This window comes from Vespula vulgaris, chromosome 21, assembly GCF_905475345.1.
Source record: "Vespula vulgaris chromosome 21, iyVesVulg1.1, whole genome shotgun sequence".
Classification (NCBI taxonomy): domain Eukaryota; kingdom Metazoa; phylum Arthropoda; class Insecta; order Hymenoptera; family Vespidae; genus Vespula; species Vespula vulgaris.
In genome coordinates, this window is record NC_066606.1 from 2,358,542 (window position 1) to 2,385,297 (window position 26,756).

Below are 26,756 nucleotides of genomic sequence, written 5' to 3' on the forward strand. Positions count from 1 at the left end.
CGTTCGCGCCTCGTTTACATTCATTAAGAAAACAATATGGCTACGTTAAAATTCAAAATGGCTGAAGGATGACAACACAGTGCTGTCAATTGAAAGAAAGATTGAATGTTACTACGAATTTGGAGGGAAAATGTCTCATATACAGTATGTTGATGAGCTGGTCAAGGAGTATTTGTTATTTCGAGGATTTAGTCAAACTCTGAAAGCCTTCGACAACGATTTAAAAACCGAGAAAGAAAAAGGTTTCAGGGTGAGAACATCGCAATATAAGATATGAAGAAATAAAAAATTCAACAATATTTACTTTGTATGCAGCATTATTGAAAGATGTTTATGTATTTATTTGTTCGACGTATATAGAATTCATTATTTGATATGATTGATTTATAATCATTCATATCATTTTAATCAGTCAATATTTAAATGCAGTTTCAAAATAATCCATTTTCAATACATAACCCCTTTATTATTTTTTCAACAAAAAATGAACGTTAAAAGAAATTATTTATGATTAATGTGAATGCAAGTTAATAACTTTCTATTGATCATTCATTTCTTTTTTTTCCACTAGGTTGATAAAATTGTTGATCAATTGATGCAATATATATACACATATGATTTATTATCTCTGAGAGAATTATGGGGTCATTTAGATATTAGAATGTTTTCTCGTTTGGAAAATCATTTTACTCCGGCTATAAGAAAATTAGAGAATGCTGTTTTAAAAATGTATCTAGTAAATGCAGCTGTAAACAATAAGCAAGATCGCATTCAAGAATTTTTTACTAAAATGGCACCGGAATTGCAAGGACATTCAGAATGGAAAGAATGGTTTGGTATGATATATTTTAGTTATAAAAATTATTAATGAATATACAAAATATATATTATCTTTTAATTATAATCTCACAGCATTACCATTTGTAAAAAATCCTGAAGATAATCCAACATATTCAGTACATTTTAGCAGACAATGGCAAGATACTATGTTGGTTTCTTTGCATAATTTTCTTGCAACTATTTTTCAAGTAGGTAAATTTCAAGTTTTAATTATAAATATGAAATGGATAGATTAACATATGTTATATCTGCAATGAGTTAAACTTTTATAGTGTATGCCACAACCAACATTATTAACAATAGATGAAGATACGAATAAGTTAAAACGTTTACAAGAGGAAAATGAAGCATTGAGACAAAAATTAAATGAACCTATTAAAATAGAAACAATTGCTGATGTAAATCCAGGTCCAGTGCCACAGTATCCACCAATTATGGATGACTTTTACATCATTGCTCAGTATGTATTATTCTTTTATATATCGTATTAAATAATTAAATTATACATCTACATTATTTTTTATTTAGGGAATCTCCTTTAATGGAAAATCCTAAAACACTAAGAAGTTTAATAAAGAATATAGGTGGTGGTTCCAGTCCAATTTTAAGTAGAAAATCTGCAACAAGTATTAAGAAACATACAGAATCTGATATAGCATCTACAAAAAGAACAAACACAAAAGGAAGGCTGAATTCAGTTGCAAAAACTGAAGTAGTTGCTAAAAGAAGCATGAGTTGCGATTCTCGATTAACAAGTACTAGAAAAAGAGACTCATCTATTGATACTACTTCTGTAGACAGAAAAACAAAAGAAAAAATCGAATCAAGTTACATCCTTTTAAGTCAGGTTAATTAATTTTTGTAAACATTAAACAATTAATATTAAGACACAAATTAAAATTACAAATGCTATATGAAAATATTTTTCAGGAGGAATATACAGAACATAAAACATCCATTATTCAATGTAAAAGCAATGCAAGTGGTTCGTATGTAGCAACAGGCGATGCTGATGGCGTTATTAAAGTATGGACACCAATTCCATCACCAAAGTATATATTTTTTGCATATTGGTTTATAATATAAATTTTATGATATATTAAAATTCATAAAACTATTTCTTTTCTTTTTTTTTTTAATTTTTCTATTAGAACTGTTACGACATTTACTTCACCTATGACAAACGCAAATAAGGCTATAACTGCATTAGATTGGATATCAAAAAATGAACGTTACTTTTTACATGGTGACAATAACGGACTAATCCAATTACACGATACGCGTGATTGTAAAACACTTTGGGAAATACAACATGAAGGATCACGGATTGTTACTTTACTTTGCAATCCAACTGATTCTACATTTGTATGCTCAGTATCAGATCCTACAGAAAGCAAATTACTTTTATATGACATAAAGTCGAAGAAATTAGAGAGAATTTTACCTACGGAACAAAACGTAGTTGCTTTGTGTTCTGCATTTAATCACAATGGTCAACTGCTTATCACAGGAATGTCAAATGGAAATATACTGATACATGATTTGAGACGAAATGAAATAATAGATAATCTCAGCTCCCATTCCAGTCCAGTAATTGATATAGAATTGATAAATGATTTCACAAATATTTGTGCACGAAGTGAAGATGGGAAATTATGCCAAAGAAGTTTAAACCACTCAGGAAAAATTTTGTGGGAAACTAAAATTAAAATTGAAAAAACTGCTTTCCATGGGAAATTATTTACGTTTGATCAAAGTGGAAATTATATGTTACTTTGTACACAAAGTGGAGGTAACATATATAAAGTAAGGAAAAAACATACCAACTTATTGTACTTATTATAGATAAGAATATATAAATTTTGTGTTTCTAAAAATATTGTATGTGTAGATGCCACCTGGTATGCAAACAAAAGTTTTAGAACTTGGCGGACATAAAGGAACATTATGTTGTGACTGGTCCAGTGCTAATCAATCTGGGACATGTATTACTGGTGGTGCAGAAGGAAAAGCCAGGGTATCAACACTACTATCCCCATGATACAGAAATAAAATTAGTATATGTGTGAATTCATGAATGGAGAAATGAGTCATTAAAAAAAAAGTTAGCAGAAAAGAACAATTATGTAGATATTACTTTTGTTGGTATGTAATTATATTATCTATTATTTTTTAATCTAGTTTTAGAATAGAATATACAAATAATATATATATTATGGTATATCATAAAAGTGTAGTAATATTAGTAGGAAGTCGATTATTTCATAAAAAGTACAATGAATGCCAATGTATCATTTTTTTTAATGTAATATTAATATTCTTTTATTTTTTAAAAATAATTAACAGATTACTAAGTTGTAAAATTTATAGAAAATGACTTATTAATGCAAATATGTAAAATGTGATCTTATATAAGTTTACTATCTGGGAAACAAAACATAATATGTACAGAAAACAAAAGTCAAAGTCAATAAATGCAAGTCAATTTTAATACAAATATTATCTACTAATATCATTTCTTTATTATAAAATATTATGGTTTGTATAGTAAAAATGGATACATAATCTTTTAAAAATCTTACCTCACTTATAGCATAAGTTTAACAAGAAAGGAATTTTAAATGAGGTGGACGCACTGACCAACGATTAAATGGTCCTGTTATATCTAATTGTGGTGACCAAAAACGTCTAAGAGCTTCAGTTATTTCAGCTGGAGTTATTGGTTTAGTTGCAGCACCCTAAACATATATGGTATCAAATATTTTATATGCTCTTATGTATATACATATAAAACTTATTAAGAAAATTTGTAAATTAATTATATATTACAAACCTTTCCATGATAATATGGTTTATATGTATATGGATTAACATAACTTAGTTTAAGACGATCTATGGCATCTCCATATATTTTAGTCTGATCTTGCCGTACTAGAAAAACAAGATCAATAATTTGTGCAACTGTTTCATATGCTAAATATCCTAAAATCACATAACCTTCTTTGGATATTGTGATGGTACCTATAAATTTTACCAATTGCAATAAAATATAGATATATTATATATTTATATTTTTTAATGTGCAATATTATGGAAAAAAATTACCATCTGTACAGATCCAATCATTAAATTTATGACGATTTTTATTTGCAAAAGATGCATTACGTGCATTACTAAATTTAATATAACGAGCTTCATCCATCGAACGTGTAATCATCTCAGCACGAATACATCTGTTTAATTTTATTTCATCTATAACAGACTTATTTTCAAAAAGTTCTCCAGTATTATCAATAGTACTAAGAAATTCATGATATGGACCCTTTGGTTTACTACTTTGTAATTGTTCATTATCTACAATATCCTCTGGATCATCACCTTTCAAAACTTTATTGACAGAAGCTTTGAATTGTTTCAATTCTAGCAAAATTTTAAAAAATTAATAATTTCAGTTGAAAAATTATTAATTTAATAAAAAATTATGATATATAAATAAATATTATTATAGTATACCTAAATATTTAATCAACCGCTGTAGCTTAATTTTATCTTTACGTAACAAAAACATAAAATCTTCAGCTGTTACAACATTAGATTTTTTCAATACTCCTCGCCTTTCAGCAACTTCACATGCTTTTTTAACGATTCCTCTCATTTGATGCAATACGACATCTTCTATTATTTTTGCAGATTCTACTAATGGTTCACTACAATCACCAAACCCGTGCATCATTTGTCGAATTTCTATGATTATAAAATAATAAATATTAACTGCTGTTTTAGAAACAAAGAATATCATTTAATTCTCAATAATTAATAAGGAAAGTAATTATCCGAAAATTGGAATATATTTAACCTATAATGGTAGATATGCACACCAGCTATGTAATTAGTTGATTCATTTTTATAATATTGAGGATCATTTGCAGATTTTGAATTAGATGCTTCCGCCATTATTAAATAATCTAATAATTAATCTTTAACAAGATTAAAAATACAAACACAAAACAAGACCTAAAAAGAGACAAATTTATAGTAAATGTCTACACTGTCGCCAGGAGGCCTCAAAGATATTAATCACTTTGGAAAAAGCTTTTAACGCCATCTATGAAAAATTCGTAGAAATTAGATTAAAATTTACATAGAAATTATATTAAATTATTGTATGTAACACAATTAAACAAATGTTTTATATACATAGAATATTAGATTAGATCTTGGTAAAGCTACGATACAATGAAGGTTGTTTAACACTTTTTGCTCTTAGAATATCTAGCTTTAGCGACAGATATGAACAAAATATGAACTAAATAACAATAAATAAAAATCAATAAAAATAAGTAATAATAAATGAAAATTAATAACAAATAACAAATAATATCAACTACGTCATATTAAAAATAAAAAATAGGTGATTTATTTCTATGTTCAACAATAGTTAAATCGACTTTGATGAACAAAGTTTCATTTCAAAGATGATGATTGACGCAAGATCTTTTTTTGAATTTATTAGAAAATTTGTATTTTTATGCATGTACTCTCAAAAAAAAAAAAGAAAAAAGGAAGAAAGAAAAGAAAAGAAAAAAAAAACAACATTTTATGAGACGATTTTTTTCGAAGAACTAATATGCATAATTTATATAATATAGATATTTAATATCAAAACAAATATAATAATAAATATATTAAGTAATAAAAGAATCTATTTATATTTCCATTGAGATACAAGAAATAGAAAATTTGAAAAATCGAAAATATCACCATAGAACATAATAAATTTTAATTGAATTAAAAATGCAGCCATTAGCTCGACAGTACTTGCATTAATTGAATTAGTCATATATTGCAAGTAATATCGATTTCCAGGTCTCACCACATGGAGGTTGCTGCATACGGAGACCCACGGGCTAAAGACTCTACTGTTACTATCAATTACTTTGGAATTATATAAAATTAATTTGGTATTATATAAAATCATTATTATACCATATTTAATAAGAATGATTAGAAATTTGGAAAAAAGAAAGAAACAAAAGAAAGAAAATCAATCGCGAAACGAATCAAAAATTTTTTTCTAATCATTTGTAATTAGACGAAAATTTATGAATTCGTTTGACATCGTCCTACCTGCCCGGTAAAGAATAGAACCCTTCATATGGAATTCTATTCCTTTTAAACTAACGTGGTCCATTATGCTGAAATCAGAAATAAATCGAAGCGCTTACTATAAACATAGTTTATATACTTATATAAAAATTATATATTTCATTTGATATTATTTCATAATGAAAATATATAATACTATAAATATATCGTCTTATAACACAACAAAAATAGTTTAATTTTTTGTAAGATTAATGATTGGTCAATTTTTTTTTGTTGCGTTACATATATTATCTTATCATTTAACATATAATTGTATACACAATTTCTTCATAGGGTGTAAACAGCATAGCTACCTGTGAACATAAAACATTCAAAACATTTTATAATTAAAGAAGAAGCATTAGAAATAATGTGCAAATTTCATATAATAAATAAGAATTCTGCTGTTCACAGTCACCTGTGAACATAAAACATCAAAAACATTTTATAATTAAACAAGAAGCATTCGAAATAATATGCAAATTTCATATAATAACTCAGCATTCTGCTTTTCACAGTCACCTGTGAACATAAAACATCTTATAATTAAACAAGAAAGAATCAAAATCAATATGTATATTTTATACAATAAACAAGTAATCTGTGGACATAAGAAATTTATAATTTTATTACTTTCTAAAAATAAGACATTAAAATAAGAATTATTTTATACACACATATACATGCACACATACATATCTCATAAACGAAAAGAACAACCAACGAAGAGTGCAATCGAATCTGGCCAATTTAGATGATATTTCCTGAAACAGAAATTAACTATGTTTAGTTAAAATTTCTTTAATATTTCAAATGAAAAAAAAAAGATTGCAAACAATGTATCCTCCACTTCTTTTTATTTTTTATAATTCCGATTCTTCATTCGTCATCAATAATTAATTAGATCTCCACATTATTATTTTGCTTTAATTTCTTGTTAATTAAAGCACCTGAAAAACCTGAAACAAAAATTTTGCACGATGAATTCATAATCTTTATCATTTACTTTTATGTCATACACTATGATAGAATGACAAATCTTGAAAGATTATTTTCAACACTGTTGTTAATACTCACTGATATATAAAAAGGATATTTTGCAATATTTAATCTTGAAACGTGAAAACGACACCTTTCTGTAACAGAAAACTATATAAAAAAGCATATGTGGAAAGACAAAATTTTTATTTACAATCTATGGGCAGATATTTTCATAATCTTGATAATTTAATAAGTAAAAAATTGTATACATATATATTTTGCCATAGATTGTAATGCTAAAAAAAAAATAAAAAATAAAAAAAAATAGAAAAAAATATAGTATTAAAATGGCTATAAAATTGGCACTGAATATATCGAATTCTCAATGTATTAGAAAATATGTTTTACATTTAAATAAAAATATGAAATTATGAATGAATTTTATGTACAAATATATAGAAATATATAGAAACATATATAAAGATAGAATTGCATAATAAATTGACAATTGTTTAATACAATTAAAATACATATTGTAAATAATTCAAGACACGTTATGAAAAAAAAAGAAAGAATTGTGAATATTTCACAATATTTAAGAATTAAGTCGCGTTAAAAAAAAAAAAAAAAAAAAAAAAGAAAAAGAAAAAGAAAAGTGAAAAAGGGAAGAGAGCAAAAGTACACTGCACCTTGTGTCGTATTATAAAATGCATACACAATTTTGTATACCGCCATAAACATATCCATAACGAGATTAAATGTATATTTAATCAATAGATTACATATACCTTATATTATTACGTTTATACTAACGCGAAGTACGCAGCTACATCATGTGTCTGATGTACATATTACATCGTCAATATATAAGACATATTTTTAACTAATAAATTATAAAAAATACAGTAATACAATTTCACAATTTTAAAACCATGTAGTTTGTATATGTATATGAAATAGTAATGAAATATAACATCTGAAAGAGGAAAATAAGATTACATATATATAAAAATATTACACATATTAGAGACAAAATAGTTTTAATATATTCTTGCATATTATTCTTCTGAATTTATTTCATAGCTACTGCTTGCTTTAATAGATGCTACTTTCCCTAACTACATCAAGTCTTACAGATTTTTAATCAGAATAATTAGAATCTATATAAGATGATGATTATATTTATACAAGTCGTAAAATGACTCTTACAAAATGAATCCTACAACTTGTGATAAGACTATGTTGGCATTGGATAAAGTATATATATAAATATATAATCATCAAAAAGTGAGTATATATATATAAAAAAGATAGATAGGAAGGATAGATAAAAAAGATAGAAAGGAAAGAATTATTGATTTACTAATAATTATATAAAAAATTCAAAATTATTCTGAAATAAAAATCTATATGCTTGAGTATCCAGGTGCATTCCTGAATGCAAACCTGTCCCTGAACTATTATCGCCCACACTCCTTAGTGTGGGACAGCCTTTTCATTCATTTCATTCATATACCAAGACTTATACATTTTTATTCCGTAAAATAATTATATTTCTCTCAAATATGAATAAATATTTATTAATAATCTTTATATCATTCATTATACCTTCTTATATTTCTTATGAAATTTTCATATATATAATAAAAATACTCCTCTCTTTCTTTCTCCTCTGTTTCTCTCATATATATACTTATCAATTCTGTTATTTTATATTCACTTGTTGATAATTTCGGAATAAAAATGTATACCCTTGACATATTTTATGCACTCCTGAGTGCAAGGCTGTTATTTTTGTATCATATCGCTCGCTTAGCAAGATTTATACATTTCTAATTTAGAATGACTCAAATTTTCTTTTCATTCATTTGCACTCTATTTAAATATAAATATATTATTATATTAGGAGTATGAAATAATCTTTATTTATTATTAAATAAATATTATTTCTTTGAAAAAATTATATAACACTAAAATATTTAAATATTTATTTATTATATACTTTCATAAGTGCATTTTCATTTTGATCATTCGAAACAAGAAATGTATATTCTTACTATAATATGTTCATCTGCATTCCTGAATGCAGGCATGTACTTATCTGTGATTTATCATATGCACTCCTGAGTGCAGGCAAGCCATTTCAATCGCTTCATTTATATACCAAGACTTATGCATGTTTATTCCAAAAAATATTCATACTTCTCTTAAATATGTATAAATATTTATTAATAATCTTTGTATCATTCATTAATAATCTTAATATTTCTTATGAAACTTTCATATATATAATAAAAATACTCCCTCTTTCTCTCTCTCATATATATTTATTAAGTCTTTCATCTCATATTTATTTGTTGATAATTTTGGAATAAATATGTATATCCCTGACATATTTTAATATGCACTCCTGAGTGCTGGCTGCCATTTATGTCGCTTCATTCATCTAACAAGACTTATACATATCTTATCGGAATAATTCAAATTTTCCTTGAATTTACTCGCTCCATTTAAATATCATTCAATTATTATATATAGAATAAAATGAAAATTTATTTATTTATTCTTAGATAAGTTTAATATCGTATATTGAAAAAAATATCACCAGAGTTCGACGTATTTATATATTTCTTCATTAAGTATCCTTATTAGTCATTCATCTTTGATTATTCCGAATGTGAAATGTATATCCTTACTATAATTTGTTCATTTGCATTCCTGAATGCAATCATGTACTTACTGTAAACCTTTCTTATGCACTCCTGAGTGCAGGCAAGCCATTTTATTCATTTCATTTATATACCAAGACTTATGCCTTTTTATTCCAAAATATATTTATATTTCTTTCAAATATGTATAAATAATTAATTAAATATATATAAATAATTATATAAAGATTATTAATAAATATAATTATTTATAATTATATTTACTAATAATCTTTGTATCATTCATTATATTTTTTTAATATTTCTTATGAAACTTTCATATATATAATAAAAATACTCCCTCTTTCTCTCTCTCTCATATAATATTTATTAATTCTATTATAATTATATAATTATATTATAATATTATATAATATTATAATTATATTATAATATTATAATAATATTTATTAAGTCTTTCATCTCATATTCATTTATTGATAATTTTGGAATAAAAATGTATACTCTTGACATATTTTAATATGCACTCCTGAGTGCTGGCTGCCATATTATATATTCATCTGCATTCCTGAATGCAGGTATTTCAATTCGTCATCAAGTCTTGTAGATTTTTAATCAGAATAACCAAAATAAATAGAATAATCAGAATAATCAGATTAATCAGATTAATCAGAATAATCAGAATCATATTGCGAAAAGATAATGAAGGTAAGGATGGAGATGATAACGATAATGATTACCACATAAGAGTCATTTTGCAACTCGTGGTAGAGCTGTGTTGACATTGAAATATGCATATATCTCGTATATATGCATACGAATTATGAAATTATGAACATGAAAGCGAAAAAAATATGATTAAAATATGATTATTCCGAATTAAAAATCAACATGCTTGGGTATCCAAATGCACTTCTAAGTGCAATGCTGCTGCAGGCCACGGACGTCCACACAATATTTAACGAGCGTGACTCTATTTTTATAACTAAAAATCTACTTCAAGAAAAGACTCTATTTGAAAACTTTAAAATGCAAGGACTCGACTTAAATTTAAAAAGAAAAAATGCAAGGACTCGACTTTAATTTAAAATGAAAAGAGGGAGGGCTTAACTTTAATTAGAAAAAAAATAAATAAAAATAAAAATAGAAAATGCAAAGGGCTTGATTCTACTCTGAAATGAAAAAATTGACTCTACTTTTAAAAAATACAATGACTCGACTTTAAGAAAAAATTACAATGACTCTATTAATTAATAACTAACTGCAAAAGCTTGACTCTAATAAAAAAAAAAAAACCAAATTTTCACGAACGCGAGTGCGGAACACCGTAGCAAGGAGATGGAATGGTCCATCATCTCCATCCAGGAACAAACTACTACGAGCATAAGTGTCAACGTGATAAAGGGTAAAAGGGATTTTGGTAAGACCACAAGCCATTAACGAAGGGTTCGACATACCGACCACCTTTGAAAAATGACTTGTAGTCGATAGTTGCCCTCTTGAGCCACAATATGTGGGGGCCTCTTCAGCACATAGCCTCTTCTCGCTTCGTGCCCTAACCACTGCATTGGAGCATTCCTTACGTACGACGCAAGATAAGTTTACGCATCAAAAAACGCCCTACCGTTCGAAGCAACGCACCCACAAAGATTGACATACTGCAGTGGTTGTTACTACAAGAATGAAATCGTCCCTAAGCTAAACCGACCTAATCCCGACCTGATCTCACTTTACGCAACAAGACTCAAACCACTCGTGTAAACGCACGCATCAAACGAGACGCAATAATCGCAAGCTAAGGGGTTGGGAAGTGAAAACACATTTTCGCGCGCAGGTTTGTTCTGTTTTTTCTTTTTTTTTTTCTTTTTTTTCTTAACCTAACGAGCGGTAAGCGCTTGCAACGTAAAGTATCGATTTCTTCTAAATAGTATAACCACTGAAGTATGGCAAAATTCGCGAATGAATCACCCCAAACGGCACTGACGAGTCCCAACACGTATTCTCAACTGCGTTTTCTACTCTGCCTAGGTGCGTCTCGATTTTCTAACGATTTCTCTTTTTTTATTTATTTATTTCTTCAACAAGAAAAAAAATAAAAATAAAAGATTCATATAGAAATATTTCAACTAACCCGTAAAGCTATCCTAGCCTGTGGACAATCAATGGACTCAAAGAATCCACCAACCGTACACAATAACACAGGCACATTTAATCGAATGCTCCAGCAGACATAATATTCGTTCTAATCGATGAACCTATTACAAACTAATATTAACTCGTTGCACTTAAAAGATGAATATAGTTTCGGTAAAATGTCAAGATCACAAGAATTGTAATACTTCCATTTTACTTATGCAGGTATATTCTATTTTTAAATAAGAAATATATAGATAGTAAGTATTTGAAGAATCGCGAAGTGCAAGAGTTAATTTAAAACTAAGTATCGAACAAATTCAAAATTCTTTGCCAAGTTCAAAAGATATGGGATGTATCTGATGTTCTCATTGAGTGCAAAGTTTTTCGAACTGTTTGATACTGATATATCTTACGATGCAAAATGTCAGCAAAAGATGTAAGAAAAAAAAATTAAAAAAAAAAAAGAATAAAAAGATGAAGTTCAGCCATGCTGAAAGATTGTAAAATTTGCTGAAACTTCACAAATCCCCGGAGAAAGGACTTCCCACTCCTGAGTAGGAATCGCATCCTTACCCGGTCCCTACCTACTTAAAATTAATTGAAACATTCACTCAGAAAAGTATGCTACCTGCCTGCCTATGACCTATATTTAAAAAGTGCAAACATTCACACCAACACATACACTCCACGGTTCTCTCACACTCCACCAGGGTGCAAAAGCCTACACTAGAGAGCATGCCCCGGGGCACCTCCGACACCCTAGTTCAACCGCGTATTTTTTCTAATATATTGGGAGTACGTACCAGTTGCTGAAATCGACTGCCAAGGCTAATGATTATTGCATATATCACTAAAGCAAAAATACTAGTACATACTAGTATACATACAGATACTAGTAATATATACGAGTATTTCAAATTTTCCACAAAAATGTGGTAACTATTATGCAAACCGATATTAATATAATTATATATTAGATATATAATATATTTATTAAAAAGTTATCGCGAAACGATGTACAATGCACTTCCTAAAACGCACATACAAGTGCAAGGTACACCGTGCAATCACCAGCACAATGACAGCCGCTGAAAAGGAAACTTAAAACTAAATCCACGCTGACTCTTTCTCACCCATACGAGTAACACCTGGGTTAAACGCATAGATGAGAACGCAGAAAGCATGGGGGGAGAAAGGGGTATTAGTATATTAGTGCTGAAAATCCTGAGCTAAAAAATGATTAGTTTATAATATATATATATATAAAAAATATGTAAAAAAATATATATAAAAAGAATCTAAGCGGACTGTGACTCTAGAGTCTCTTTGCACGTCTTATTAGCAAGAGCTCAAGCAAGGATGGATGATGGTAGGCGGTCACCACATATGAGTGTGACCACCACATATGGGTTTTACCACTAAAAGTGGTAAAAAAATAATAAGTGGCAAAAATAGTTTTGCAACCCCACCTGTATGCACCGCTTAAGGGCCTTTGAGCGACCCGCGGTAGGCAGTCGTTGACATGGAGGGATGAAATATGCACATAGCTCATATATATGCATACGCATTATGCAGTTATGAAATTTCATTATTAAGAAATATATAATTTTAATAAAAAACCTCGGACGATTCCTTTCATCAAATGGCTGTTCTAATGAAAGAACGGGATTATAATCCACCACTTAACTGCCAGAATCTATCCGTCGCGGAAGGGGTTTGTCTTCTTGTTCATTTATGGGTAAATCGATATTTTGAAATATCGAAGTAAATCGCGATTAAACGGACTAAGTACGAAGCAATGCATGTAACGTAGACCACGTTATATGCTTTATACGAAATCGGGTAAATTAATGCCCGATTTCATTACTAATATCGCGAGCAAAAACGAAGAGAAAAAGCGCTAATAAACAGCACTGTAAATTAAACGACTTTGAAACAAGAAGACCCTGGCCTGAGCTATATATATATAATAATAATAAGAATAAAATATTCATAAGAAAATAACTAACTACATGTATAGGGAATCACTCGTGAATAAAATCAAAGATTTTAATCACGGACACTTGCTCGTTTCGGACATGGGACGTCTACGAATACAACCAGTAACCCGTGCCGATAAGGACCTTTCATCCTCGGCATGATGGGCACCAGAGGAACTTTAAATTTTTCACTCACTACTTAAGAAGTTCTGCGATGGCTCCAAAACACTCGTCCCCCTCGTAGGAGGTTGAATGATGTCGTGAAGTTGATTGAAATTATCATTGAATCGTTGAATCGATGAATTGATGAATCTGTAATACAAAAAAGTACAAAAAAGTATTAATTATACGTTTTATATCGAATCAATGTGAATGAATGAAAATGATTAAAAAAAAAAATGTATGAAATATGAAACGACAAAGAGAAGTTACAATTGGAAGAAAGATATATACTTACATGTAATTGTATCCAGACGAAGCTTTATAATCGTCGGTAAAGATGAAGAGGATGAATTTTTAAATTCACACTTTCGACCATTACAATATTTATCGCAACGCAATCCTCTTCTCCCGAATAGGCCGAAAGTGTGTTAATGATTCTAACAACGCGGCGGACATATGATTTTAACAAGAATATAACATAAATTCTTGTTTTTTGATTTACTAACGCGACCGAGAAATTTTAAACGACGAACAACACTGACTCTAATTCGCGATTTTATTTTATATTATTTTTAAAGCAACCTATTCGGTTGCAAAACAATCAAACTATTTCGCACAAGCACTGACTCTAAGATCGCATTGCGCGCGATCTACAACTGAAGACCTGTTGAATAAAAATTGTTAAAGCAAGCTGTAGCGTTTACTTCTACAATTTATATCGTATTAAATATTATATATTAAATATTAAATATTCAATATTAAATATCATATATCATATTATTCAAATTATATGATTTAAAATCATAAATTTATATTACATCTTCTGTATATTATAATAATAATAATAAAATACTATTCAAAAGATGTAACTGCAATACTTGTAAGCTATATTAAAATAAATGAATATGTAAAAGCAAACGATCAAAATCGCGTTATATCTATCGTTTAAAAATAGATATAATCGCGATAGGGATATGTTCACAGAAGTATACTAATTGCGTGGATACCTATAAACCAGAATAGATATAGCATTAAAGTAAAACTAGACAAGGAGCAGTAAAATTGAAATTATAATATTTATAATATTAATTAAACGATTAAACGCATCTTGAAATTTTATTCTATTTTAATTGAACTTTTATTATACTTTAATTACGTTTTCATTATTCTCGGTGTTTGTTAATATTCTTTAAATTCAATGTAAAATACGTTTCAACAAATTTTTAATAAATTAATATTTAATCAAAATTATTTCCTAATACACCGAACGTCAGCCTTTGGCCCGGTAGTGCGTACGTTGTATAATATAAAATATACGAACGTTCGCAATACCGATTTCCGGATCCCACCACAAGGAGGTAGCTGCGTAGGGGATCCATATATAAATTTCTTAAAAAAAATATAAAATATTATATAATAAAAGTTCTGGATATAATAGAGCATAGAAACTTATAATAAGACTACGACAGAACACATGAAATCGTATAACACAATAAATAGTATGTTAGAATTTACATCTAATTTTTTATATTAATTAAAATTAAATTAAACTTTCAAATTCAATGGTGAATATTATATTGATCAATATGATGAATAATTACATGAAAATATTCAAACTATTATTAATAGAGAATAAAATTACGTTCGTAAATGTGATTTGCATATTCATATAAATAATATGCAAATTCATATAAATGCTGTATTATATATCGAAATCTAATATGATATAAAATAAGATTAATAAGCTGTAAATGATTAAATTAAGAATGTTATATAAATTATTATATATAATGTAAATGAGAAATTAGACGAACCAAAATTGAAGAAGCAGGAACAAGTCTGAACACGTCTGGACGGCTGCTGATACAAACGAAGAGTGTGTAGAAATGAACTAAGAAAGTCGTTCTCTTGATCGTCCTTTGATTGTTTACATGTGCTATTGTCGGTACCTCCTAAATACTGTATACAGTGTAGCGTATACAAATAAATGTATATAGATATACCTATAACAGAATAATATCACACTTTTTCTTTTGTTGCTAGTCGGAGACTCATTTCCAAGAATTTCAATTCAAGAATTATCTGGCAATTGGTAGGGATATTTTAAAGCTATTATTTATACGCTATCTTTCTCTGTTTATTAAGGAACTCATTATATGTATTTAAAAACAGATTCTTAATTTAAAAATATGCGCATATAATAGTGAACATAAATAGAATAGAAAATATAATATTTAACTTGAAAAAAGTTAATAAAAATAAATAAAATTAAATGAAAATAATCAAGAACAAATAAAAATAATAAAGAAATTAGAATTTTTCAATGCTGAAATTTCAGTTTCAGTGAAAAATAATTTAATCCATTATGAAAATTGAAATTATTAAAAGCCAAGTATTTTTGAACTATATCAAAGCAGCCATTTGTTCGATATTGCTTGCTTTGTATCTTAAAATACAAACTCAAACAATATCTATTGCCCAAGTCTCACTGCTTGGAAGTAACTGCATACGGAAACCCAATTATTAATAAAAATGTAATAAATTTTCTAAAATAAAATAATAGCTGCAGAAATAAATTCGATGCCGAAATTAATCTGCTTTCGTCTGTACTCGTCCGAATGTTATATAGAAATAATGATTTCTCATGTGGCCTTGACAGAGTTCGAACACTCGACTGTTTTTGTTTTTATATCGATCGAAGAATTTTGTAGAAATACACAACCTAATGTGACTTCCATGTCGTATGTTACCTATCTCTTTCTATTAAACCTCGCTATATTTATTAAAATAAAATAAACTTACCTATATGTATCGAAGAAGAGGAAACACTGGAAATATTCGACGCTTTGTACTGTAGCTCGGGAATTCTTGAAAATCTGAAAAAAATAGGATCATATTACTACAGGAGAAGATTAAAAGTGTGTGTGTAATATGTGTAGGGAATATCCATAGATGTATGTGTGTGTGTATAATTATTACATATTATCGTATACCTATATATATACATATATATGATTGTACACTATATGTATATATATATATATATATATATATATATATATATATATATATATGATCGTATATCTATATGTATATATATGATCGTATTCCTGTTTGTGTGCGTGCATACATGTGTGTGCGTGTGTATGTATGATCATATATAAAAATCGAATTTAATACAAAATATCAATCGATTACAACTATTAATGCAAAATTATTGATCAGAGTATCATTAAAAAGCGAGAGAAGTATTAATATTGCGAGAATAAAACAGGAAAATAGAAGAAAAAATACGACGCGAAAGCTCCCTGGGCGATCTACGAGGTTGATTTTATTTTCGCGAATATCTTTTTAACGCGATGATGCCCAGACCTGCAAACGCGGCCTCATAAAAATCGCGCGTTTGGCTATCGATTGATATATAGGAAAAGAGTGTACGTTAGAAAAAATTTACTAATTACCTGTAATTATGCGGAGCGACGAAACACCGTGTACACTTGTCACTGCGTCCAAAATGGCGATGAGACTAGTGGCAAGGAAGGAAAGTAGTCCCTATAATTCGATGACGTCATCACAGGTACAATCGAATCAAATGAAATATTATATTTTTCAATTAAAAATAATAAAAGATATAATATAATGATGTAGATAATACAATATGGATAACAAATGTAATTAATTCGAATTTTAAACATAGACAATAATTTTCTAATGAAAACATTATATTTTTTAAAGATATAGAAACGTTAAATAGATACGCATTTGTATTACAAGGTTATCCCTATGCTTTATACATTACGCGAAATAATGAGTAATTGTTAAATCAAAATAATTCGATAGATTTATGTATTGATGCGTATATATATATATCTGTATATATGACTACATATATATTTTATAAATATTTGAAAAAAATAATACTTCTTTGAATTTTTATTTTATTATCGAATAATTACATAATTTATGATCGAAGTAATGTATCATGTGTCGATAATAATTATACATAATCGAGAATCGAAAAGAAAGGAAAGAAGGAGAAATAATACATATGTAAATAAATATACAGAGAACTGATCATTGAAATGTATATAGGCGACGAGAATTAAAAAGCGATCACGAAAATTACACATTATTTTTGGACAGTACTAACCTATATAAATTCCAAGAACTGAATTGGCTTATTAACCTATATTATTTCTTAGAAAGTACTTGTGTATTCGAAGCGAAAGTAGATGACAAAAAAAAGAAAGAAAAAACAGATATTTTTACACACAGCAATGCACACATGCAAATGAACACCGAACTCGACGCAACGCACCGACACATTCGTAAAAATCATATCTCACACATATATACGTATATTACACATATAAAACTTCAGAAAGGCCGAGCTTTTGATCGCATTATATAGAATCACGGAAAATGTTGTTTCATCTTTCACAATTACTCAGGAAATATATGAAGAAAGAAGTTGACTTGCCGATACTAGTCGTTGATACTTGAAACGACAAACATCCTCTTAATTCTGGACCACGAAGAACGATGCATTAACACTAATTCTAATTCGATGCTCTGCTGTTCTATCTCGTGATTCTTGAAAATCTGAAAAATGTGAGATCTCGTATTAATATAAAATAAAATTAAAAGTGTATGTGTGTGTGTGAAAAAAGGAGAAGATAGAAGAGTGTATGTGTACATATAATGTGTAAAAAAAATCCATACATGTGTGTGTGTTTGTATGAATATATATGAAAATCGAGTATAAAGCAAAATATCCATCAATCATAATTATAAACGCAAAATTATTAATCAGAGCACTATTAAAAAGCGAGAGAATTATCGATATTGTGAAAATCAAGCTAGAAAAGTGAAAAAAAAATACGAAGCAATAGTTTCCCAGGAGATTAACGAAAAACATTTTATTTTCATAAATATCTTTTAAACGCCGTAATATCCAGACTCGCGAATGCGGCCTCTCCAAAATCCCGTGTTTAACTATCGATTGATGTATAATAATCCGGAGTACGTTAGAAAAAATCTGCTAATTACCATTAATTAACAAGAACGACGGGGAGACGTATTTGCTTGCTTCGTTCACGAACTGAAGCAGCAATGGCGTCATCTACACCGTGAATTTAGTTCGTGAAACTAGAAGCATACTACGTCATTTTAGAAATATTATGCATTAATAAATATATTAATTTTTCTTAACATTTCATTGAAAAATAGCATAGAATATAATATTCAATCGAAAAAAAATCATTAAGGATTGTTATCAAACATCTACCAAATTATATAAAATTCCCGCCAAATACGTAGATTCCCGCGTTCGTATTTAGGTATGTTTCTTCTCTCTCCCACTTCGGAAGTCAAATAATAACTAGTTAATAAATCGAATAATCAAAGAATTTATCTTTTCGATGATCAATATCTCTTGTTAATGTTCGGAAAGAATGATATTTAATTATACTTGCCTATAGATTGATCTATAAATATTGATTAATAAATAATTTCTATTGGAGAGTATTTATTATGTACTCGTTGGTAGTCAGAAGTTCTAATGGCTTTGGAAGAAGAAGAAGAAGAAGCTGCAACGAAGAAAAAATTCATCTGAATAAGGTAAGAAAAAAAAAGATCTTGTCTAGATTTTCGAACATTACTGATCAATATAAATTCTAAAAAGTATTAGCACATCGACTAATCATTGTTTGCAAAAATATCTGTATTTCATCGCAAAATATGCGGACAAAAATATTCACTCTCGTTTGCTGTCACACAGATACTGAACACATTCACACAAAACATGGAACCGAGTATAAAACATTGTTTCCAAGTTGTAAATCTACAACCTGTGTAAATTGATACGCTGCATCCATAATCTCTTAGAAAAATTCTTTCAATGCGAAGGTAGGCACAAACCAATACTTTTTCATTTATGTGTACACATTTACTATATAGCTACATAAGAATGTCGAATTAGTTTTCTTTTGTATTCCGACGAGTGAATATCGAAAATCTATCTTTCCAAAGACGAAAGAAATTATTATTTTCATATCTCAGAAATTAATATTTTCAATAATGCTACAATTATTTAAACATTTTTTAATGTGCAATACAAAAAACTAATATTTAAACAATAATACATTCGTTTAAGAAAAAAAAGACCGTATCATGCGAGAAACAAAATAATTTCAATTTAATATGTTAATACTTTGAAATTTTCGTCTCGGCATCATTGATTTCGTGTAACATAAACGTATACAACTTTTATTTACTTGACTATTATTTTGTTAGTTTCCTATTATACGCCGACGAGTGAGCGTCGCAGCTCTCTTTTTCCAATCGGAAAAACTTAGAAATCAATACTTTCGATAATTTTACATTTATTTAAACAATTTTTAATATTCGTGCAATACAAAAGATTAATATTTAAACAATAGTACATTCGTATAACGTTACAAAGATCGTAACGCGAGAGAATCAAAATAATTTTAGTTCATAATTTTAATACTTAGAAATTTTTGTTTCGCAACATTGGCCTTGTGTAATACAAACATATAAGACTTTTATTTACTTTGACTATTATTTCATTAGTTTCTTTTCGTACGCCGACAAGTGTACATCGCAGTTCTCACAGCATGCATTCCCCGCAAGTAATAACGAAAAACTAATGTAAGTACATAATTATATCACTCATTCTTTCAATATGCTATACGATTTATTTCGTTTTAGAATGAAATTGTGGAGTGGGGATACTGGGTTTCGTGAGATGACAACAAAGTCGAACGTTCGACCGATTTTAATAGTTAATGGTTCAGTCTTGCTACGGATTTCGACGAGTACACATCGCAGTTCTCGTAGTACGCATTCTATGGAAGTATTAGAGAAGAGTCAATGTAAGTACATAATTATATCACTCATTCTTTCAATATTCTATACGATTTATTTGGTTTTAGAATGAAATGGAGGAGTGGGGATATTCTCCCACTCGTGACAACAATATAAGCGCACAGCTACTATTGCTTCGAATTTCGACGAGTACGCATCGCAGTTCTCGTAGTACGCATTCTTTGGAAATAGTGGAGAAGAGTCAATGTAAGTACATAATTATATCACTCATTCTTTCAATATTCTATACGATTTATTTGGTTTTAGAATGAAATGGAGGAGTGGGGATATTCTCCCACTCGGGACGACAATATAAGCGACAGCTACTGGTTCAGTCTTGCTTCGAATTTCGACGAGTACGCATCGCAGTTCTCGTAGTATGTATTCTTTGGAAGTATTAGAGAAGAGTCAATGTAAGTACATAATTATATCACTCATTCTTTCAATATTCTATACGATTTATTTGGTTTTAGAATGAAATGGAGGAGTGGGGATATTCTCCCACTAGTGACGACAATATAAGCGACAGCTACTGGTTCAGTCTTGCTTCGAATTTCGACGAGTACGCATCGCAGTTCTCGTAGTATGTATTCTTTGGAAGTATTAGAGAAGAGTCAATGTAAGTACATAATTATATCACTCATTCTTTCAATATGCTATACGATTTATTTGGTTTTAGAATGAAATGGAGGAGTGGGGATATTCTCCCACTAGTGACGACAATATAAGCGACAGCTACTGGTTCAGTCTTGCTTCGAATTTCGACGAGTACGCATCGCAGTTCTCCCAGTACACGTTCTCCACAAGTAATAGAGAAGAGTTAATGTAAGTATATTTATTCTCACACAATTTTTCTAATTTTCTATACGATTTATTTTATTTTAGATTCAAATTGCGAAGTGGGGATACTCGGATGCGAGAGACAACAACAAAGACGGGCCTTCGTCCGACCCTTACAGTTACTAGTTCAGTTGTGTTTTGGACTTCGACGAGGGAACTTAGAAAATTTCGCGGAGGCTATTCCTGCAAGTATTAACGAACAGTTAATAAAAAATATTTCAGAATTTCTCATTCTTACAATATTCTATATGATTTATTTTGTTTTAGATTCAAATTGCGAAGTGGGGATACTCGGATGCGAGAGACAACAACAAAGACGGGCCTTCGACCGACCCTTACAGTTACTAGTTCAGTTGTGTTTTGGACTTCGACGAGGGAACATAGAAAATTTCGCGGAGGCTATTCCTGCAAGTATTAACGAACAGTTAATAAAAAATATTACAGAATTTCTCATTCTTTCAACATTCTATACGATTTATTTGGTTTTAGAATGAAATGGAGGAGTGGGGATATTCTCCCACTAGTGACGACAATATAAGCGACAGCTACTGGTTCAGTCTTGCTTCGAATTTCGACGAGTACGCATCGCAGTTCTCCCAGTACACGTTCTCCACAAGTGATAGAGAAGAGTTAATGTAAGTATATTTATTCTCACACAATTTTTCTAATTTTCTATACGATTTATTTTATTTTAGATTTAAATTGCGAAGTGGGGATACTCGGATGCGAGAGACAACAACAAAGACGGGCCTTCGTCCGACCCTTACAGTTACTAGTTCAGTTGTGTTTTGGACTTCGACGAGGGAACATAGAAAATTTCGCGGAGGCTATTCCTGCAAGTATTAACGAACAGTTAATAAAAAATATTACAGAATTTCTCATTCTTTCAACATTCTATACGATTTATTTGGTTTTAGAATGAAATGGAGGAGTGGGGATATTCTCCCACTAGTGACGACAATATAAGCGACAGCTACTGGTTCAGTCTTGCTTCGAATTTCGACGAGTACGCATCGCAGTTCTCCCAGTACACGTTCTCCACAAGTGATAGAGAAGAGTTAATGTAAGTATATTTATTCTCACACAATTTTTCTAATTTTCTATACGATTTATTTTATTTTAGATTTAAATTGCGAAGTGGGGATACTCGGATGCGAGAGACAACAACAAAGACGGGCCTTCGTCCGACTCTTACAGTTACTAGTTCAGTTGTGTTTTGGACTTCGACGAGGGAACTTAGAAAATTTCGCGGAAGCTATTCCTGCAAGTATTAACGAAGAGTTCATTGAAACATACAACAGTTTATTTGATATTAGACTAAATGCGAAGTGGGGATACTCTGCTTCGAGAGACGACAACAAAGTCGTGCCTTTGACCGACTTCTATAGTAACTAGTTCAGTTGTGCTTTGGACTTCGACGAGGGAACATAGAAATTTTCGCAGGATGCCACTCGAGCGAGTATTTACGAAGAGTTTACGTAAGTACAATATTATATTACTCATATTTTCGAAACTCTGTACTTTCTTGTTTTGTTACAGACCGATTTCGCTCTTTCCGGGGACTTTGAAAATCTGTCTTCACGAGTGGACTTAGAAATTTTTGCACTTCCGGAGCACTTTGAAAATCTATCTCCCGAGTGGACTTAGAAATTTGTGCACTCCCGGAGGACTTTGAAAATCTATCTCCCGAGTGGACTTAGAAATTTTTACACTCCCGGAGGACTTTGATCTATCTCCACGAGTGGACTTAGAAATTTTTACACTGCCGGTGGATTTTGAAAATCTATCTCCACTAGTGAACTTAGAAATTTGTGCACTCTCGGAGGACTTTGAAAATCTATCTCCCGAGTGGACTTAGAAATTTTTACACTGCCGGTGGATTTTGAAAATCTGTCTCCACTAGTGAACTTAGAAATTTATGCACTCCCGGAGGACTTTGAAAATCTATCTCCCGAGTGGACTTAGAAATTTGTGCACTCCCGGAGGACTTTGAAAATCTATCTCCCGAGTGGACTTAGAAATTTTTACACTCCCGGAGGACTTTGATCTATCTCCACGAGTGGACTTAGAAATTTTTACACTGCCGGTGGATTTTGAAAATCTATCTCCACTAGTGAACTTAGAAATTTGTGCACTCCCGGAGGACTTTGAAAATCTATCTCCCGAGTGGACTTAGAAATTTGTGCGCTCCCGAAGGACTTTGAAAATCTATCTCCCGAGTGGACTTAGAAATTTTCGCGGATGCCATTCGAGCGGGTATTAACGAAGACTTAAAGTAAGTATATTTCTCTATCGCATATTTCTTTAATGATTTATACAGTTTTTCATTATAACAGTGATACTTATTATTGCGTTTGTATTTTTGTTTCAGAACCTCATTGCAATCGTGCGCGTAGCAATGAAGTAATCGAGGATTTGTATCGCTAAAATAAAAATATGTCGCGAAGTAGAAGCAGTGTTTGTTCGTTCGCGTTTCGCGATTTAAACCATAAGTGTTTTTGCATAGACTGCGTGCAATGCAGTCTTTAGAGTCAGTGTTTGTTCGTAAAGTATTTTATATTTTTAACAGTCGTACAGACTGTACTTATAAAAGATAGTAGAGTTTCGCGAAATAAATTCAGTGTCCGTTCGTTAATAAATAACTACCGCGAATTAGAGTCAGTGCATCACTGAAGAGGATCTCGACCAACTTCGTTGTCAACCTACCTCATTTTCAACCAACTACAAATCATCCACCCTCAATTTCGACCTAAATCGCGGTCCAGTGTTTTGGAGCCATCGCAGAACTTCTTAAGTAGTAAGTTAATTTTTTAGTTCCTCCGATCACTCAATCATGTCGAGGACGAAAGGTCCGAGTCGGCACGGGTGATCGGTTGTAATTAATTAGTAGAAGAGCATTGAGTGACCACGAATAAATTTCTTCGGAGATTTATTCGTGAATGGTTCGTTATTTTTTGATTTATTTATTAGATCAGGATATTGTCTTCTTGTTTAAACGCGTTAATTATAATTATTTGAAGTTTTGAATAATTAGATGCATTTTTAAATAATCTTCTCTCGTGAAAATAGTAAAGGATTTCGATATTTGCGAATTTTAATAATGAATAAGCAAGAAGACATTCGCGGTGGACAGTCTCTGGATTACAAGCGAAATTGTATAATTTATTTTCTATTAATTAGAATAATTGCTTGTAAGAAGGAGCGTCCAATGATTTTCCATTACATTGTTAGATAAAGATTAATCAATTTTATTAATAAAAGAAAAGTCTCAATAGAGTCATTGCTTTTGAAAGAATAAAGTAGAGTAGAGTCGTTGATAAAAGATAAAGAGACTTGTAGAATCACAACGCGTAGAACATAGAATAAGTTAATCGATTTTTAGCTTAGGATTTTCAGCAATTAATATATTAATTCTCGTTTCTCTTCCGATGCTTGCTCGATTTTTCGTTTCAGGTTTGATTTGGAGATACGTTAGATTTATTAGTTTTCTTGCACGTCTTAGAATAAGGGTCGGTTTTACTTCTTTGGTATTGACGATAGTTATCGAATTTATTCTGTAGGGCACGAAGCAAAGAAGAGGCTATATGTCGAAGAGGCCCCCACAAAATGTGGCTCAAGAGGGCAACTATAAAACTATTGAGTTATATTCGAAGGTTCCACAGAACTCTTCGAAAATGGCTCTTAGTCATATTTTAATATTTCCATGTTGTCACTCAAAATGCTCTTATATAGTAGTAATGTAGATCTGAGAAACGACGTAACATTCCGTCCTCTATTTTACTTTACCACGCGTACGCGAATAGAATTTTTATAATATTTTATTCATTTTTATTATTACAGTCGAGTAATCGCATTTTTCTTTTTCAATTTTTAATTAAAATCATAATTTTATTTTAATAAAATCACATCTTTCATTGAAATAGAGTCATAAATTTTTCGGTCGTTACGTACGTGAGTGTTCGCGATCGCGAGATTAAGTCCTGCCGAGGACTACGTTTTGATTATTGAAGTCAAAATATAGACACGACCGGTCGTGTCTCGAGATGTCTGAAGCTGACGGTGTAGACGGTGGAGCTTTCCGTAAGCAGGGTTTCATCCATCTCCATTTTTCTGAAAAGCCTGAAACTCCCGAAGCGGAAAGGCATCTCGAACGCGAATTTTAGAGTAGAGTCCACGTTAGTCCATGGGTCTCCAGCTGCAGCAACCTCCAAGCGGTGGGACCCGGGTCGGTAATACTTGCGAAATATTGAAATCTGTCTAAATTATATCTACAATCTATAACTAAATTATATATGTATATATATATAATTATATAGCGCAAGCATTACCGGGCGAATGGCTGCATATTATAGTTTAAACAAATTATGTTAAATTATTGATTAAATCGTTGATTAATTACTCTGTCTTCCTTCGGGTGGGACCCTTGGGAGGGGCCCTCGGGTGTGGGCCTTAGGCGGGTTTGGTTCTTTTACTAAGGAAAAATCAAACTCAATTATGGTACTCTGATTTTCCTCAAATAAAACGATCTTCGAGATGCATATCAATCGTTCAGAATTCTATTTTTCTCACGCGAACATACGCAAATACTCTTTTTCACTTCTTCTCTTCTTCATTTCTTCTTTTCTTTTACTCTTTTCTATTTATCTTTTCCTAATCATTTTTTAACTCTTTTTCTGTTTCAGGTTAGATCATCGAGGGAGCGATCATCGAGCGAGGGATCATCGAGGGATCGATCATCATAGAATTAAATTTTTACAGAGAAATTTTTGAATTAAATGTCTTTTTGCATATAATTTTTACTCTTATATTTAAGTTTTCTAATCTTTTTAATTTTTGCTTTTATATTTAATTTTTGCTTTTATATTTAATTTTTGTTATATCTAATTTTTGCTTTTATATTTAATTTTTGTTATATCTAATTTTTGCTTTTATATTTAGTTTATGTTATCTGTTTAATTTTTGCTTTTATATTTAATTTTTGTTATATCTAATTTTTGCTTTTATATTTAGTTTATTATCTGTTTAATTTTTGCTTTTATATTCATCTCTTGTTTTATTCTTTGTCTGTTTCAGATTAGGTAATCGAGGAACCAATCATCGTGGGATTTTTACACGG

At 30.0% G+C, this 26,756-nt stretch overlaps 3 protein-coding genes across 8 annotated transcripts; 2 read left to right on the top strand and 1 right to left on the bottom strand.

Annotated features, from left to right (window-relative positions):
- The first annotated feature begins 56 nt into the window (after positions 1–56).
- LOC127071273 (WD repeat-containing protein 91) lies at positions 57–2,910 on the top strand. 2 transcript variants are annotated; one of them, XM_051010362.1, is made up of 8 exons: positions 57–250; positions 572–836; positions 913–1,028; positions 1,113–1,300; positions 1,369–1,687; positions 1,771–1,892; positions 1,992–2,646; positions 2,732–2,910. In XM_051010362.1, the coding sequence occupies exons 1-8, from the start codon at positions 131–133 to the stop codon at positions 2,879–2,881; spliced, it is 1,935 nt and encodes a 644-aa protein (XP_050866319.1). In that variant the 5' UTR covers positions 57–130; the 3' UTR covers positions 2,882–2,910. The 2 variants fall into 2 exon arrangements, with proteins under 2 accessions (XP_050866319.1, XP_050866321.1); XM_051010364.1 differs by having other exon boundaries at positions 109–307.
- On the bottom strand, positions 869–5,336 carry LOC127071288 (transcription initiation protein SPT3 homolog). Of its 4 annotated transcripts, none has more exons than XM_051010385.1 (6): positions 4,719–5,321; positions 4,354–4,584; positions 3,946–4,260; positions 3,674–3,861; positions 3,423–3,578; positions 869–1,457 (listed from the first exon to the last, which is right to left on the bottom strand). In XM_051010385.1, the coding sequence occupies exons 1-5, from the start codon at positions 4,792–4,794 to the stop codon at positions 3,441–3,443; spliced, it is 948 nt and encodes a 315-aa protein (XP_050866342.1). In that variant the 5' UTR covers positions 4,795–5,321; the 3' UTR covers positions 869–1,457; positions 3,423–3,440. The 4 variants fall into 4 exon arrangements, with proteins under 4 accessions (XP_050866342.1, XP_050866343.1, XP_050866341.1 ...); XM_051010386.1 differs by lacking the exon at positions 869–1,457 and having other exon boundaries at positions 3,326–3,578; positions 3,946–4,092; positions 4,162–4,260; positions 4,719–5,336; XM_051010384.1 differs by lacking the exon at positions 869–1,457 and having other exon boundaries at positions 3,326–3,578; positions 4,719–5,316.
- A 14,145-nt stretch (positions 5,337–19,481) lies between these two features.
- Positions 19,482–23,028, top strand: LOC127071178 (uncharacterized). 2 transcript variants are annotated; one of them, XR_007784923.1, is made up of 14 exons: positions 19,482–19,531; positions 19,692–19,819; positions 20,507–20,584; positions 20,645–20,808; positions 20,869–21,007; positions 21,068–21,213; positions 21,274–21,419; positions 21,480–21,625; positions 21,686–21,825; positions 21,908–22,047; positions 22,130–22,275; positions 22,336–22,479; positions 22,558–22,703; positions 22,764–22,879. XR_007784923.1 is itself a non-coding variant. In XM_051010127.1 (14 exons), exons 8-14 carry the CDS (start codon positions 21,486–21,488, stop codon positions 22,912–22,914), a joined length of 984 nt encoding a protein of 327 aa, XP_050866084.1. In that variant the 5' UTR covers positions 19,482–19,531; positions 19,692–19,819; positions 20,507–20,584; positions 20,645–20,808; positions 20,869–21,007; positions 21,068–21,213; positions 21,274–21,419; positions 21,480–21,485; the 3' UTR covers positions 22,915–23,028. The 2 variants fall into 2 exon arrangements, 1 of the variants encoding a protein (XP_050866084.1); XM_051010127.1 differs by having other exon boundaries at positions 22,130–22,256; positions 22,336–22,475; positions 22,764–23,028.
- Positions 23,029–26,756: the final 3,728 nt, after the last annotated feature.

Coding starts and splice junctions, on each gene's coding strand:
- LOC127071273 (XM_051010362.1), top strand. CDS start 131: ATGTCTCATATACAGTATGTTGATGAGCTGGTCAAGGAGTATTTGTTA. Junction 251..571: donor AGAAAGAAAAAGGTTTCAGG/GTGAGAACATCG, acceptor TTTTTCCACTAG/GTTGATAAAATTGTTGATCA. Junction 1,893..1,991: donor ACACCAATTCCATCACCAAA/GTATATATTTTT, acceptor TTTTTCTATTAG/AACTGTTACGACATTTACTT.
- LOC127071288 (XM_051010385.1), bottom strand. CDS start 4,794: ATGGCGGAAGCATCTAATTCAAAATCTGCAAATGATCCTCAATATTAT. Junction 4,585..4,718: donor ATCAACTAATTACATAGCTG/GTGTGCATATCT, acceptor TTATAATCATAG/AAATTCGACAAATGATGCAC. Junction 3,862..3,945: donor TGATTGGATCTGTACAGATG/GTAATTTTTTTC, acceptor TAAAATTTATAG/GTACCATCACAATATCCAAA.
- LOC127071178 (XM_051010127.1), top strand. CDS start 21,486: ATGGAGGAGTGGGGATATTCTCCCACTAGTGACGACAATATAAGCGAC. Junction 21,826..21,907: donor ATTTCGCGGAGGCTATTCCT/GCAAGTATTAAC, acceptor ATTTTGTTTTAG/ATTCAAATTGCGAAGTGGGG. Junction 22,048..22,129: donor ATTTCGCGGAGGCTATTCCT/GCAAGTATTAAC, acceptor ATTTGGTTTTAG/AATGAAATGGAGGAGTGGGG.